We start from the raw sequence: 15,682 nt of genomic DNA, 5'->3' as shown, positions 1-15,682 counted from the left end.
TCATCAGATTAAGAGATAGATAAAGTCAGTTAGATAGTGAGACAATATATTTCGCTGTAAAATAAACTGCCTCCCTTTACACCCGTCACAATAAATATTGCCGTATAAAGAGTAATAGACGGACTGACTGCAAATTACATGACTATGATACTTAATAATAACTGTGAAATTATTGAACATCATTAGCTTCTGAAGAATGATTTAATGTCTTGATAGTATATATATCTCATCACCAGATAAGGTCTTCATTAAATGAACAGTCCGACGAAGTTTCATGCAAGTTTTACTTAAAAGCTTTCTGAAATGGGACTTTTTGTAACCAAAATATTTTAATATCATATCAGATGCATAGTGTTTGAAACTTCTGTCAAGTTTCGTTCACGTTTTTACTGATAAATGTGTAACATAGAACTTGCAATGTCATGTAAATTACAAACGATGATATCAGTGACTGGAATGTGTCGACTTCAGGTAAAGGTAACTAATGTATCCTTTTTATTGTAGAATCTTCCGAGGTATGATAACGGTAAAAACACTAACAAACAATAGGGCTGTTCAAAGTTATTTACACAGCTGTTACTGCTTAGATGACTATGACGATCCTAGAAACTTACGTGAAAAATATTCAACATCTAAAGTAACATTTAATTAGTTATCAAAACATAAATGATCGGTATGAACTTTCATTATATTATAATCAATAAAAACATCACACGTTATTCATTGAAAGCTAAACATGCCAGACATTCAAAAGTCATTCCAAAACAGACAAGCTCGTGATGTATATATATATAGCTTCTAAAAAATACATATTTGCATTATATATTACTTGTTGCTCAGTTCCTTTCAGTTAAATATTATTCATGCTACTTTCATATGGCAGATATTATTGATTTACATAATACTTTTTACGTCCCGATTTCAATGGCATGCTGATAATATCCCGCTGTTATGCATAATTCTAAATTACAAACATAGGCCTATCAAATAGGGAAATAATTCTCACTGAAAATATATTGTTTACAAGCGAGACCATTTTGTATTGTACAGTATCGTATTATCATTATTGTTTTGTTATGAATATTAAATCATTCATATTTTTAGTTATTCATGATGACTTTCTCAATATTTCTGAGATATATTTGTCATCGATGTCATTTCTGAAACAACAGTGAACACACTCATATATGTTGATATGTACGTATATACATTAAGGTAGATTTCATTGATCATTGGCATCACACCTTTGGTACATTTATGCCAATAATGACTTAAACCATAAGCATTTAATACCAAAACGTAACGCTTATTTCTTAACACCTTTGCTAATTCCGTATTTCCGTCTCTGCTTAAAGATATTTCTGAAGAAGAAAAAAAACATTCCAATCGCAATTTAAGTTAAAATAAATTAATAAGTAATCTCAGTTATCAGATAAATGATTTTGTGTCTAGAATCACACTCCATAAGTTCCGCTCGTTTGAAACATCGCCTTGCTGCATATCATTTTGTAATTTCTTTGTGCAATTTTTATTAGAAACAATTTTAAACGCAGTGAGCAACGTTTGTAAAATGCGCATACTATGTAAATTATCAAAGCATCATCACCAAAGTTTTACTAAATTTTACTGACAATTAATTTTTTATGTTTGCAGCACCATTTTTCACAGTTCTATAAATGGGAAATAATCACAATATGCACCGAACAGGCGACATATTATAGCTTAAAATGATTCCTAACAAATTAATTAATTTCGTTTAATCATGTGTTTGTTTGCATTTCTTTCCTTTCAGATTAATTTCTGTAGTATAGTTGTTTTAGTTACATACCTGTATAAAACACGTTGTACACTCTGATGAAAGGACCATTTTTCAGGCCTGTCATGATATCGCTAAACTTAATTTCAACACCCCAACACGATAATCAATGCCTTAAACGTACTTTCGAAACATCTGATTTCTTATTATTTTAAGCATTTTGCTCATCAACACAGCTTTTCGTGATAGACAGGTAGCAGATAATTCACATACTACAATCTTTGAAAACTTTCATAATTTGCTGCTGGTTTGGAATAAATTTGCTTTTAGATTTATCATATTTAAGACTATTAAGATAGCATGAAAATTACAAGAAGTTCCAAGCTCTACAGAATGTTTTGATTTAAAAAACGGAAATACGGATATAAGATTTGTATTGAACACAACATAAAATATTTTATGGCAGACATATTTCTAGTAAAATGTAACTTGGAACCGGAACATTTTGAGTATATCTATATGAATAAATGAATGAATCAATTATTATTGTTGTCATACATAATATTGCCATGGTTATTTAATGAGACCCATAGCACTGAATAGGCAACCGGAAGTTAAACTAAAATATAAAAAGTGTAAGAAATACAGCTTGGCCTTGATTGTAGTGAGAGAATGTCGTGGTTTCTATATCATAAGGTGTCAACAATTTATACTTTATCATCATCTCTGGTACATCGATTTTGACATAGTTAAACCTATTGACAATATATTCCAATGTCATGATCTTAACTGGTTTTATAAAATACTAGACAGAAAAATGAAACTATTCCGGAATTAACAGGTAATAAGGAAGCAAACATGGTTCCACTTTTCAAAAACTCTTAATTGATCGTTTTTTGTCTAGGTTCTGTCTTCTCTTCAACAACTTTTGAAAACAACATAGGAAGAATGTTCGATTCGTTAGTAGGGAGCCGCAATAGTTCAGTTGCGTGAGCGTCGGATTCGTAATACAAGGGTCTCGGATTATATCTCCTCCAGGTCAGCCTAGGTCGGGTGTTGCTGTGTATCCATGGACAAGGAACATAGGTACCGTTTCCTCAGTATGTGATATGTGTTTAAAGTGCCGTTTAAGCACAAACAACCTCCATTAGTTATATCCTTATATGTCATTGTCAATTAGTATACACATGTATCGTCACTATTTGGCACTGTATATGGTCTGAATGAAAAATGATCAAATAATCACAATACATATTTGTATTATATAAAATGTACATTAACCCTGGAATATTGATGAAATATTTACAGAATGTTTTTAATAAGGTAAGACAAAATTAGTAGACACACTTCAGTGTTTATTCTATTTTTTTTATTACGAATATATTCATAAAGAGAAGAACCTGGATGTAAAATTTCCATAACTCATAGAGTGCTTTTGGCAGATGTTTTAAATAATTAACTTCATTGGAATATTCAGTTCAGATTAGAAAGCCATTAATATCTACATTAGATAAAAAGACAGTCTTGTATGAAATTAATCAAAGCCACGGGAAGAAAACCACGTACACTTTCAATAATTAGTCCACTTAGTTATGAATACGCAGTAAATGTCCAAAATTCTGCCAAAGATAGCAAAATAGTTCATGTATTGACAATTCGTGAGCATTAGGACAAACTATTTTTTGTATTTATATCAACGAAAAGTGAATTATAGGCCAGTCAGTCCGTTTCTACTTATTCGTTTTCATCTAGTAATTCAATATGAATCAGTTGAATCCAAAACACAACATTAAAAATAATTTGTACTGCCCAAAAAATAATATTCCATAAACAGTTCGCGAATGAGAAATGCGTGGCCCTAAAATATCAAAGTATTAACTTTATGACCTCTCGGTAAGTTTTTAGCTTTGAAGCCTCAATAATATCTAAGGATAAGGTGAAATCAACACATCTTTTCAGCTGCTAAAATATAGAGGAATGTGGCCATGACGAGACTGAGCTTTGAAAATAAAGACAACAAAAAAGCAAATGAAACCATATTGATCTAAAGTATTTGTTTAATTTTTCTTCTTAACATCACAACAAAAATAGTGGCGTCAAGAAGCTCTCCACTTTACGGGAGCATCTTCTGCTGTAGAGGAAGGTGAAATATAAAATTGCGTTCTGTTTTCGATATCCGTATTGTGTGTTGTAGGAATAATTTGCTGATGTTCAGTTTCATGTATACACATATTTTCTTATGGTTAAATTCGTAGCTAAAACACATGGATAATTGTAATATTTATTACGACTATAGATCCGATTCTGGACAAAGAAACTGCCTGTCTATTGTGTAACCGTTACGCAACGACTCGTTCGTGGTTTATTTCAAAAGGAATTCTACGTCGGAGTAGAGACGTCTTTGTTTGTTGTACACTCAATCAGCGATGCCACGACCGGGAATTCAGAGCGACAGGCAAGTGAGAAAGTAATACAGGGCAGTTTCAAATAGACCGGGCCGTAGCTAATTGGAACCGAGAAATTCAACTTTAGGGTCGAGTTTCCCGCGGAATCAAGACGTTATGTCAGCTACATTCGTTTTAGAAAATAAGTACAGATGTAAGCCTCGTAAGTAGAAGATAGGATTTAAGTTGACAGTCATTAGATGTACTCCGAGAGCATACGTTGTGCACTTGAAAAGGGTGGGAAGGAATTCTTCTGAAATTCTGAGGTATCATATCTTCGCCCAGATTTTCCTTATTCTCCTAAATAGGATTGTATGATTAATGCATTATTGTGTACCCTTTCGTTTTATTTGAAATGGAATCTTCAATGTTTAGCAAATTATCAACATGCAAGATTATTGGATTGTGTAAATTACTATGTTGCATCGTAATACATGACTGAATTTATTAGTGAATTGTGTTAGAACTTGTACTTGCGCAATTAGTATATGAACATGTATTCATTTGAGATGTTAAAAAGATAGTATACTCCGCAGGTATACTTTAATGTTTTTTAATCTGTATGAGTAAAGTCACACAGAAAACTATTCCAGAGAACCAATTAAATTCATATCAAACCTGAACATAAAATTGTATCGTGCCCATTTACAAATAATGGAGATGTGACGCATTTGATGAGGTAAATGAAATAGAGAGCTAATATTACAGTGTAGCTTCATGCCTGAATGTAACGAACAAGCCAGTAAACAACTTGTCACCTACAGGACGACAACTAGTTTATTGAAATTTAAAATACAAAGATTCCCTGAAACTGGTTAATATACATGCAATCACCATCATCGAAAAAAGTCCATTATTCTTTAAACCATTACGTAACAAACGTTTCCATCTTATTTGTGCACATTGAAGTGACATGATTTATGTAGACATACCATGATAACAGTTTTAATTACTATAGCCTTTGTTATCTAAGGGGAGGAAAGTCATCCATGATTTACTAGAACACAGCTGTTGTTTTTTTCTTAGCTTATAATTACAAACATTTTACTTCCTATCCTTATAGCACCAATTCTTTCACTAGTTCCGGCGACAAGCATTTATTACACAATAATGTTCATACAGTTAAACCCATTTGCAATTTGATGGACCGCATCGGTGGCCTATTGGTTAGAGCGTCCGCCTCAGATACGGCAGATCGCGGGTTCCAACCACGGCCGAGTCATACGAAAGACTTTTAAATAATGGTACTAACAGTGGCCTCGCTGGACGCTCAGCATTAAGAGGTTAGTGTTACGACTAGTCGGCCTGGTGTCAGGATAATGTGGCTGGGTTTGACATCATGCTACATGTATGCGGCATGCCGAAGAATGCTTTTTACGGGGTAAGGTAGGGGATCGCTTAGATTAACCAAGTGGGCGGTGACCCGAAAAAGTTTGGGAACCACTGCTAAACTGTCACACTGAAGACAACGTAGCCATATGACTGAAAAGTTGTTACAGCTCCGCTAAAAATCCAAACACGCACACACACACACACACACACACACACACACACACACTTACGTATGCTCATGCGCAATATATATTATCGCATTTGTACATGACCAGGTCTCATTTATAGAGTCGGGTAACTCGATAGGGTTTAGTATAACATGTGCGCTGCTCTAGACGAAGACTTTGGCTCCGATGATGTCTCGAGGCGAAGTACGGAAGCTTAGAGATTATCAGGTTTCAGCGAAAAATGAGGGCAATAAGGAATCCTTAGGCAGACAGGGAGGGTCGTACCAAGCGTAGTGGCTCCTTAGTCATCCAACAGACCACTGGGACTGAAACTATTTGGTGGTCCACAATAGGACACCATAGGTTATATGTTCATGTTTTTGTGTTAGTTTATCGCCATCGCTATTTGAGTAAAGATCACACACACACACACACACACACACAGAATCGAAATTGTGGATGAAATAGTCCTAGTATTGATACAAATCCCTTACTTTATTCACCCTTGGTAAATATCAACTCATGATGGTTGTGTAAATCCACAATATGATCACCCAACGTGTTTAATTATTCGTTCTTGTTTTGTTTAATTTTAAACATTGATCATCCATGATAATAGATCCACAAGTCATTTATATTTGTTTAATTTTATTCATTCATTCCTGTTGATTACGATTTTGAGTTACACGTTAGGATTCGTGCAAGGTATTAACAATAGTATAGTACCTCTGTCAGTTCTTTATTTTTGGAAGCATTATTTCGTTAAATCTATTGTTGGATTTTATGCGTACGAGTTTAATGTCAGATTAATCATTTTTTCATAAATACATATTTCATTTACGAAATTGCTTTTTGTGTTTTCGTTATAATCTAATCCCAACTCGGATTATCATGTGACATACATATCCATTCATCAGCACCTACATGCAATGAATAGATAGGTGAATGGAAGTGTGGATGTATTCATGTGTGAATTGATTAATATATAGACAATTGATAGAAAGACATAAAGAGGTGCAGATACGACACAGATGCTTGCATTCATCATAAATGAATATATTGGAAGATTTTGTTCTTGATGACGATATGACGCTTTGTTTGTTTTTCAGCGCTCTCACTTCAGTCTACAGTTCGCACATTAGCATGAATGATTTCAAGTTTGCTTGAATGTATTAAAGTGTGCGTGAATGTTTTAAGATTCTCAAACAATTTGAGATTGGACGAAATAAATACAAATAATGAAATAGCGTATACTTTTTATTGTACGAATATATATAAAGATATCTGCTTACTCTTACACGAATATTAAATAGAGACAAAGCTGTTTAAAGTAGCTACCTGGGATGTGGGTGGGGGCAAGTATATGGTTGCTGAACAAAGTATTATTTCTGCAATAAATTGTCAAGGACTTCTTAGGTAACTTTGAATTATATACCGGATTTGGATTAGGTGTTTCCAAAAGGCCAAGGTGTGAAGAGGAGATGAACACGTGCAACACGTCAAATTTTAAATCTAGCAGCCTACTATACCGAAAGCCGATTCAAGATATAATTGCTCCGATGATCTTAATCTCTAGAAAACCAATATCATCTAGACCATCCTTTTTACTAAATGATAGATGCATAAAGTGTAGTGTTCAACATCATTATTCATTTATCTCACAAAAGGGGATGATGTATGATTGTAAAGAAGATGTTTATGCAATTAAATAGTCATGAAAACGACATTGAAAGTTCTAAATAGCTTCTCATTAAATGGATTATTTAGTCATTATATTATTTCAATGCTGGAGAAAAATGGTGACAATACGGTTAAGGAATGAAGATCACGAGTAGTCTCAACAGTGTCGACCGGGTTTTGAATGCTGAACCGAAATGTTGCCCTCTAAAAATAGTGCATGCGTACAAACGAATGTAATCTTAGCAACTGAATACCCCGTTGATGAAAAAGGAATTACTAATTGTCTGGCTCGTGGGTAAAGGCGCGGAAAAGAAGGGACTGGAAGATGCTTCGTAAAGTAGCTCAATTTAAAATTCACTCAATGGCACCTTTGCATCCAGTAGAATTCGCATCTTACATATAAATAATGAAACTTGCGACTACCTATGAAGAAACAAATGATATTGGTCATATTTTACAAGAGGTTAGAAAACAATGCCTTCAGTTCCCTCAGAAACCGTAAGTTTATTTTGAATTTATTTCACATGCAATCTAAATTCTGAATGTGTATATACATCGCAATACACAGATAAACAGTTTCAAAGTGCGCATGCGTACACTGTAGAGTTACGCAAGAGTTGTTGTTCTTGCATTGCGAGTAAAATAAAATGGCATTAACGTGTGTTGTGAAACTTTAACTGTAAGAAGTCAAGGCATATTTAATTAGGCAAATAAAACAAATAATTGAAAAAATGTCTTTCAAGTTGGCGGAATGTCCCTGTTTCTCATTCTCGACCCTCGACTTTTTCCCCAATGGTATAAAAAAAAATTTTTTTTTAAAAATCACATTGCCGAAATTGATTTGTGTATCTATAGTCTGACTATAGATACCGTTTGTTTGTACCCCCCTACGGATTTCAATAACGAAAACGATTAATGTGATAAAAATGTGCACAGAACTAAGTCAATGTAATCATTGATTTATAATTTCAAACCTGACTGCGACCAGAATGGCACTAATATTGACATCCCCTGCCCCTTTCATGCTTAACGGACTTTCCCAGCAAACGAAAGGTTGGTATAGTCAGACTATAATTGAGCAGATTTTGCCTAGTACTTTGAAGTGCTGCAAATATTATTTAATGTATAGATCATGTTTATTAAAATAATGAAGAAAAATCTAATTTTAAAATTAGTGAAATAGGAAACACACATCACAGCCTTTTTCTAATAAGCAAATGGCGGAGCAGATGAAAGTGTTTATCGGTGTATTGTTTCACAAAGAATGCATAAATTGTCCACAGTATCCCAGAAAATGTTTGTACAGGACACAATGGCATTAGAAAAGCAGAGATAAAGTAGTCTGTATAGTATGTGGTCGTGATGGGAAAGAGAATGTGTGCACCATGCAATAACGTTTAAGTTTTTTGTGTAAATTTCACATGATAGAATTTAAATCAAATTATGGATCTAACAAATTTCAAATCTAATCAATATGAATATGGCAAAAAATAATGTTTAACTTTTTTAATTTAATTTTTACCATAATTTACACTATGGTGTGTTCAGTTAAAACGTTTCTGGATTTTATATTTCTTGTACTCAATGAACTTTAAAAGTGGCTTTGATTAATTATTCTGTAACAGTTTTCACATCTTTGAAGCGATAGGAAACGGTATTGGTCGACTATATTTCAGTTAGATCTGCTACAAATTATGGATATCTCTGATGAAACCAGCTACCATGGCGCACTCCATTCGTATTGTAGAAGGCGTTCAGCTGTCCTCCTTGTGAATTATTCTCACGAGCAGGAACACACCTGATGGTTGCCCCTCTACCGCCCTGGAAAGTGGAAGCAAATGGATACTCATCACAAGACCAGCCTCTGGCGCATCTTAAGCGGCCGCATGATAATCGACGATTTCTTCTGATTTGACTTCGATTTGTTGTACGCTGCAGATTTCTCGTCTTGCGGTTGTTATTTATCGCATTTCTAATGTTTGCGCAAACGTTCAGCATATTTCTGCAATTAAAATAGAGATTCGGTTGCCTAACATCACTGTCGACATTCATTTCAGAGACAGGTCTGTTATTGACGTTTCGAGAGCTGTAGATTCTGTCAAATAGCTGATCCACAGTTAGATAGGAGGTTTTCTCATGTATCTGTATAAGATGATAATCTTCGTTCAATACTCCGTCATCAGCCATTGACTCATCCATCAGTCCATCTTCGCCGACAAATACTTTGCCACTTCTTAGATTCTGTGCTGACTGTCGGAAAAACTCCTCGATGTTTGCTGCTATCTCCCATACCATTGATTCCTTGGTAAAAATCTCAAAAACACGCCCGTTGCTCAAGTCGAAAACGATGAAATCCCCGGCACGTGACGAAAACACAGGAAGCCAAGTTGGACTCCATACGTCAGAAATACGTTTCATAGTCATTTGGGTCTCAACGGCTTCTTTGAGAGACATTAGGTAATAACCAGGAATAAGCCATAGATCATGTAAAGGAAGACCATCTGACGCCGATGTATTTAGTCCGTCAGTATCTTCATACAGCTGAAAAGGAAGAAAAAAGGTACTATGCAATATGTGTTCCAAATATGTCAACCGATTTTTACTTTTCGGTGCATTATAACTTCTGGTCTATATTCAATGGTAATAGTTACAATTTAAGTCGTATGGATATTTTTTTTTATATATGAATATAATCTTGTCGAATTACTTTATTAATTAGTTTACCGGTGTGCAGTGCACGTGTAATCATACATTTTCCATTTAATGATCTATTCAGCTAATCATCCATCCATCATTCGATCCATCCCTCCATTCACATACAAGCATACGTACACACACACACACACACACACATATATATATATATATATATATATATATATATATATATATATATATATATATATATATATATATATATATATATATATATATATATGCAATAAACTAACAATGAACAGTGCGAAATTAGTATCTGGCTAGCCTAAGCGCTTTCGACTCATTAATGAGTCTTTTTCAAATGCAAATACAAAACACAGACAAGACAAACAAATTAAACAGAAAAACGGTTATGTTCGCGAAACTTCACATAGCTGTTCTACAGGAATTAAACCTTCCAACTTTATTATGTTTCAACTAGCATACTTCAGCGTGTTGCTGATACTGGAAAATATTTGTATTGACCTAGAAATTGATGAGCCATAACAACATCTGTTATTTTATGTAAATGTATGTAAGCGCAAATTATATCCCGGATATTTCATTGTTATAGTTATAGGCTATTACGCAAATTTAGTAATTATTTAAAAGGAAATGTGTCAGCTGCAAAAGATAATTTTATTTGTGCATGGTTGTATATTTTGTCTGTTTGGTTTAAAGCGCTTGGTTTTAATGTTCTAAGGCGGCGTATCGAGTACGATTCCTTTTCGTTCCTGTTTTGGGAACTCCAGTTGAGGGTTTTGACCAATTGCAATAAGTGTTATATCACTGAAAGTGTGGCCAGGGGAGGAGAAGTGCTCTGCGACCGGGCTTCTGTACAGCTTCTTTGTCATCCAGTCAGATCTATAAAGGTTATCCTTTTGTGCAGCTTTTCAGTTTCTCCAACATACTGAAGGTTATAGATCTTATATGTGATGAGATAAATGACATTCTTTGTTTTGCATGTTTTGTTTGGACCATGTATGCTTTATTTTTCTTTAGTCATTGTGCTAGAAAATATCATACGTTGACAGGTTTTGCACCTTTTATCGCCACAGGGGCCAGATTGACAAGAGTAGTCCTGATTAATGATTGGCGTTAGCTTCGCCCTACTAGGATGTCCTTGAAGTTTTTTGGTCTCTGGTACGTGACTACATGTTTGTTAGGGAGGTTTAACTTTAGTGCGTTCGACGATTCTACGATGGGCCAGTGTTTCACGATGATTTTACCTACTTTGGGGTTGTCTGGATGGTAGGTCAGGATAAATGGTATCCTATCAGCCTTTTACTCCTTTCCATATTTTAATCGGTCATCGCGGTTTGTTTGTTTGGCCCTTTGGGTTCCCTCGGTAATCAGTTCTTTGTCTTAGCCTCGGTTAATTAAATGTTTCGATAGCTCTTCAGCCATTTCTAGGACTGTTTCATCGTCGAGGCAAATTCTGCGTATCCTCAGTGCCTGGCTGTATGGGATGTTCCTAATGCCGTGTTTTGGATGACAGCTGCTTGGGAGGAGATATTGGTGTTTGTCTGTTGGTTTGGAGTAGATATCTGTATGGAGACTGTTTTCTACCAGTCTGGATGTTGTGACCAGGAAGACGTGGTTTGAGTAGGAGACTTCTGCCGTGAATTTTATTGAGGTATGGAAGTTGTTTGCCTTTGATATGAAATCATCCAGACTTTCTCTTCCATGTTGCCACTTCATTTATATATCATCGATAAAGCGTACCCACTGGTATTTTGTAAGTTCAACCGAAACTAAAAGTTGACCCTCCAGTTTTCCCATTAAAATATTTGCATACGAAGGGGCTATTGTTGCACCCATTGCGGTTCCATTAATTTATAGCTAGTTTTCTTCATTAAATTCAAAGTTATCAAGTCTTAGGACAAGCTGCAGTAGTTTGGACTAGGAAGTGTGTGGGCGGATCGTCTACAGTTCTAGTTTTACCACGCCTGTAAGGAAGCATAGGAAACTAGAATTAGAACCAAGAAGTCTAGAAAAATACAACCATGCACGCTAGCTAGATACTAGTTTCGCACTGTTCGTTGTCAGTTTATTGCATTTATCTTGATAAACCCCTGACACACGTGATCCCTAGCTGGATCCAGTGCACTTTATGTATAAATTTTTCATATCACATACAAATACAGACATTTGCCTTTGAACGGAGTTAGGATTTACTTTTAGGCAACTGTGTATTGACCGAGTGAATGAATATTGAATGCATATTGATAAGTCGATTGTCTTCTTTTCTTAGTTTCTATTTTTTCTTCAAAATGATTAACACTCTTATGATTTTAAAATGAAAATAACTGAGAAATTTACCGTATAATGTCGACTAGGTTTGCAACTTTAGATAAATACCAAGGAAAGGGCACACATATCGTTACGATAAACCATATGTTTGTATGTCACTTCCGGTAATTTCTATTTCAAAGTTTTAATGCAGCCCAAATTCCTTTTCTCTCTCACTCCACATATCTGCGTTGTTTGTCCGTTATGCGTAAGAGGGGTGGGGGAACAGAATGCAGAAAGGATTGCAATGAAAATGTGTGGCATATTATATTCATTTATAAAACGTGGATTATTAATATTTTTTATTGTTATTTTCATGCGTTATTAATGATTATTGTGTGAAAATTGATCGTTGTTCTAGAACCAACTGCACACGGTTGCGAGAATGTTTATATATGCGTATCATTGCGCCATAGGCGGATCACAATTTGCTGTACCAGTAGTATTGGTATATAAAATTGCTTTATACCAAGACTTTAAAATGCCGTTATTTTCAATGTGTATATATATATATATATATATATATATATATATATATATATATATATATATATATATATATATATATATGACAAAATACCACGATATGAAGTTAATGCATTTTGTCTCAATGTGTGAGTTTATTTCCCAAGTGTATATTATAAATCATATACACACCTGAATATATTGTTCGACGTGTGATACATCTATGTTTTCGAGAACTGGCAGCAAGGTAAACAATGATTCTTCATAGGTCAACGGCGAACCCAAAAGGAAGCTGGCAGGCCTATTCTTATTTAGGGGATGATTTTTGATAAATCTCAAAGAAGTTCTCATGCCATTCTCTTCAACCGTCAGCTCATTCAATGTACCGCCTTAAAAGAACGAGCCAGAAAAATATAACATAAATTTGTGTATTAAAATCTATCAAGATAAAAGTTCAAACGTGCAATTCGCTGTATTATCTGAAAACTATCATTCTATTCATATTTGTTTTGTTTTTTTAAATAATATATTGTAATTAAAAAGACAAGTAGAGCCCTCGACTAGCCAGTTCGTAATTAATCTGGTTTATATATATGGTCGAGTGGTCTAAAGCGCTCTCCCGTTACGGATCACTGCCATCTCACCTCTGTCTGCGCCGGTTTGAGTCTCGGATTCAGCCAATGTGGGTACGTGGGAAAGCCTGCCAGTAGCTTCTCGTAGGTCGGTGGTTCTTTCCGGGGTTTTCCCGGGTTCTTCCTCCACCATTAATACTGGCCGCCATGTATAGCCTATCGTGTGCTGAAAAATGGCGTTAAACCCAACAACAACAACAACATATATATATATATATATATATATATATATATATATATATATATATATATATATATATATATATATATATATATATATATAATACTGCTGCTTTTATATGTAGCGTTGCAGACTGCATATAGTGAAATACTTCTGTTTCTATATGTAATCGTATAGACTGTATATATGTATAATACTCCTTTTTCTATATATAGAAACAGGATTATTATATACATTATATATACATTGTACATAATAGAAGACTACTGTTGATATAAGCAAAGGAATAGACTCTAGAATCTCATTTCTATATTTAACATTGTAGGTTACATTTAGCAGAATGCTCGTGTTTCTATATGCAACGGGACATGCAGTATGTAGTAGAATCAAGTTGTTTTCCTGGATCTGAATTATGCTACTAGTCACACAATAACACAAAATCCTCAACCAGGAGATTGGGGATGGTTGTAAAAATTCTACCAAGGTCATATGCTATTTACCTGAGACAACAGCCGACAAGAAGGAAGCTATAAGGATAACAATCCTCGCCATTGTGAATTACAGGGGAGTCACAGGGGAAGTCTAAATTGAAAAAGAAAAAACAATTGAAAATTCATCGAAAGATTTAATGAGAAAATGTGTGTACTTAAAATCATTAGCAAAGTGGATAAAGTGTTTGGTAAGAAATTACAGACTGCACTCTAATTATCTACTGCAAGTCAAACTTATTTAATATTATAATTAAAAGCAAAGAACCAAATATATGCGAATAAATTTTCAAAAAATACATTAATGAATATTTCATTATTAAGCCAACATGCAACATTCAAATAGATATACATATACTGAGATGATGGGAAAACAATTATAAAATCAAGTTTTCATCGTAGAACATTTGTATTGCTATTAACGAAAATGTGTATGAAACATACAAGTACTTGCCCTCAGCTCACTAAATCCATCTGCCACACTGATTTCTGACCACCATCTTTAAGGTTGAAAAGAGGCATGGTGATTGGATGATGCTACATTTAATAAGTGGTCACGAGATCGTATCAGATCGTAAAATTTCACATCCGTGATAAACTTCGATAGACTCTCAAGATGTTTATCTGTACAAATTTCTAGATTAATGAGATTTTGATATATCCAGCGAGAACCCCCATTGTTTTATAAATAATTGGGCGAAATATAACAATAATCTTAAAATATAAACAATAGGCCTTTACATTCAAAGCGGGCACAGAAAAAAATTCTTTTGAAAATTGATTAACATCCACATATTAAGAATTAGGGTCAAGGTAAATCAGTATACGTCCCCATAACTACTACTGACATTGTTTCTTTTGTTTGAAAGTTGTAATTTTATACACAATAAAGACTGATTTAAATCTTACTGGGTTCTACATTTTTGTGTAGTGGCAGAGATATCATTGCTTAATTACAGCCGCATAGGAATCACGTTCTTGCGAAGAAGACTCGCTATAAACACTGTTGTTCGGTGTCTAAAGACGGCCTTAAGGTCATCTATTATCAGATACTGCAAAAGCCAGAAGCATTTGTTTCTTTCCTGATTTTCAGGTATCATATTTGTAATTTGTGCTGATGACAACGACTAAACCGTTTATTTCAGTTACACTAAATGAATATATGAAGGAATCAGGAAAGGATTTTAATAGAAATTGATTAGTCTTAATAAAATTAAAGACAAAATTAAGTATGCAAAAGCTAAGACACATAGCATTACATTTAAGTTTTTTCGTCTCTTGAAATATGTTTCGCATAATACCAAAATGTATCATTCTGTGGTATCCCATAAAAATCGGTTAAGTTTCTAAAATTAAGGAATTATATACTGACATGAGTATGAGAGAGAGAGAGAGAGAGAGAGAGAGAGAGACTAAGTAGGGAGATATAAATGGTATGTATATCTATATTTTCTGTAACTTCCGGTATATGATTTTATTTAATTTTCGTAATTTTTATTCATGGTCCTAATCTGTAAAGAATATTTTTGTTATAAATTGTGTGCGTCA

The 15,682-nt window shown here is 34.3% G+C and overlaps 1 protein-coding gene across 2 annotated transcripts; it reads right to left on the bottom strand.

The window, feature by feature from the left end:
- Positions 1-6,943: 6,943 nt before the first annotated feature.
- On the bottom strand, positions 6,944-14,652 carry LOC149791539 (uncharacterized). 2 transcript variants are annotated; one of them, XM_089970065.1, is made up of 4 exons: positions 14,579-14,652; positions 14,147-14,228; positions 13,026-13,222; positions 6,944-9,920 (listed from the first exon to the last, which is right to left on the bottom strand). In XM_089970065.1, exons 2-4 carry the CDS (start codon positions 14,196-14,198, stop codon positions 9,072-9,074), a joined length of 1,098 nt encoding a protein of 365 aa, XP_089826191.1. In that variant the 5' UTR covers positions 14,199-14,228; positions 14,579-14,652; the 3' UTR covers positions 6,944-9,071. The 2 variants fall into 2 exon arrangements, with proteins under 2 accessions (XP_089826191.1, XP_089826192.1); XM_089970066.1 differs by having other exon boundaries at positions 14,589-14,642.
- Positions 14,653-15,682: the final 1,030 nt, after the last annotated feature.

The sequence above is a fragment of the Sinohyriopsis cumingii genome, chromosome 9, assembly GCF_028554795.1.
Source record: "Sinohyriopsis cumingii isolate HCF-2022 chromosome 9, ASM2855479v2, whole genome shotgun sequence".
Lineage (NCBI taxonomy): Eukaryota > Metazoa > Mollusca > Bivalvia > Unionida > Unionidae > Sinohyriopsis > Sinohyriopsis cumingii.
Note: the sequence above shows the minus strand (reverse complement) of the source record. Positions and strands in the feature narration are given on the sequence as shown.

Coding starts and splice junctions, on each gene's coding strand:
- LOC149791539 (XM_089970065.1), bottom strand. CDS start 14,198: ATGGCGAGGATTGTTATCCTTATAGCTTCCTTCTTGTCGGCTGTTGTC. Junction 13,223..14,146: donor CTTGTCGGCTGTTGTCTCAG/GTAAATAGCATA, acceptor CGTTCTTTTAAG/GCGGTACATTGAATGAGCTG. Junction 9,921..13,025: donor ACGTCGAACAATATATTCAG/GTGTGTATATGA, acceptor CTTCCTTTTCAG/CTGTATGAAGATACTGACGG.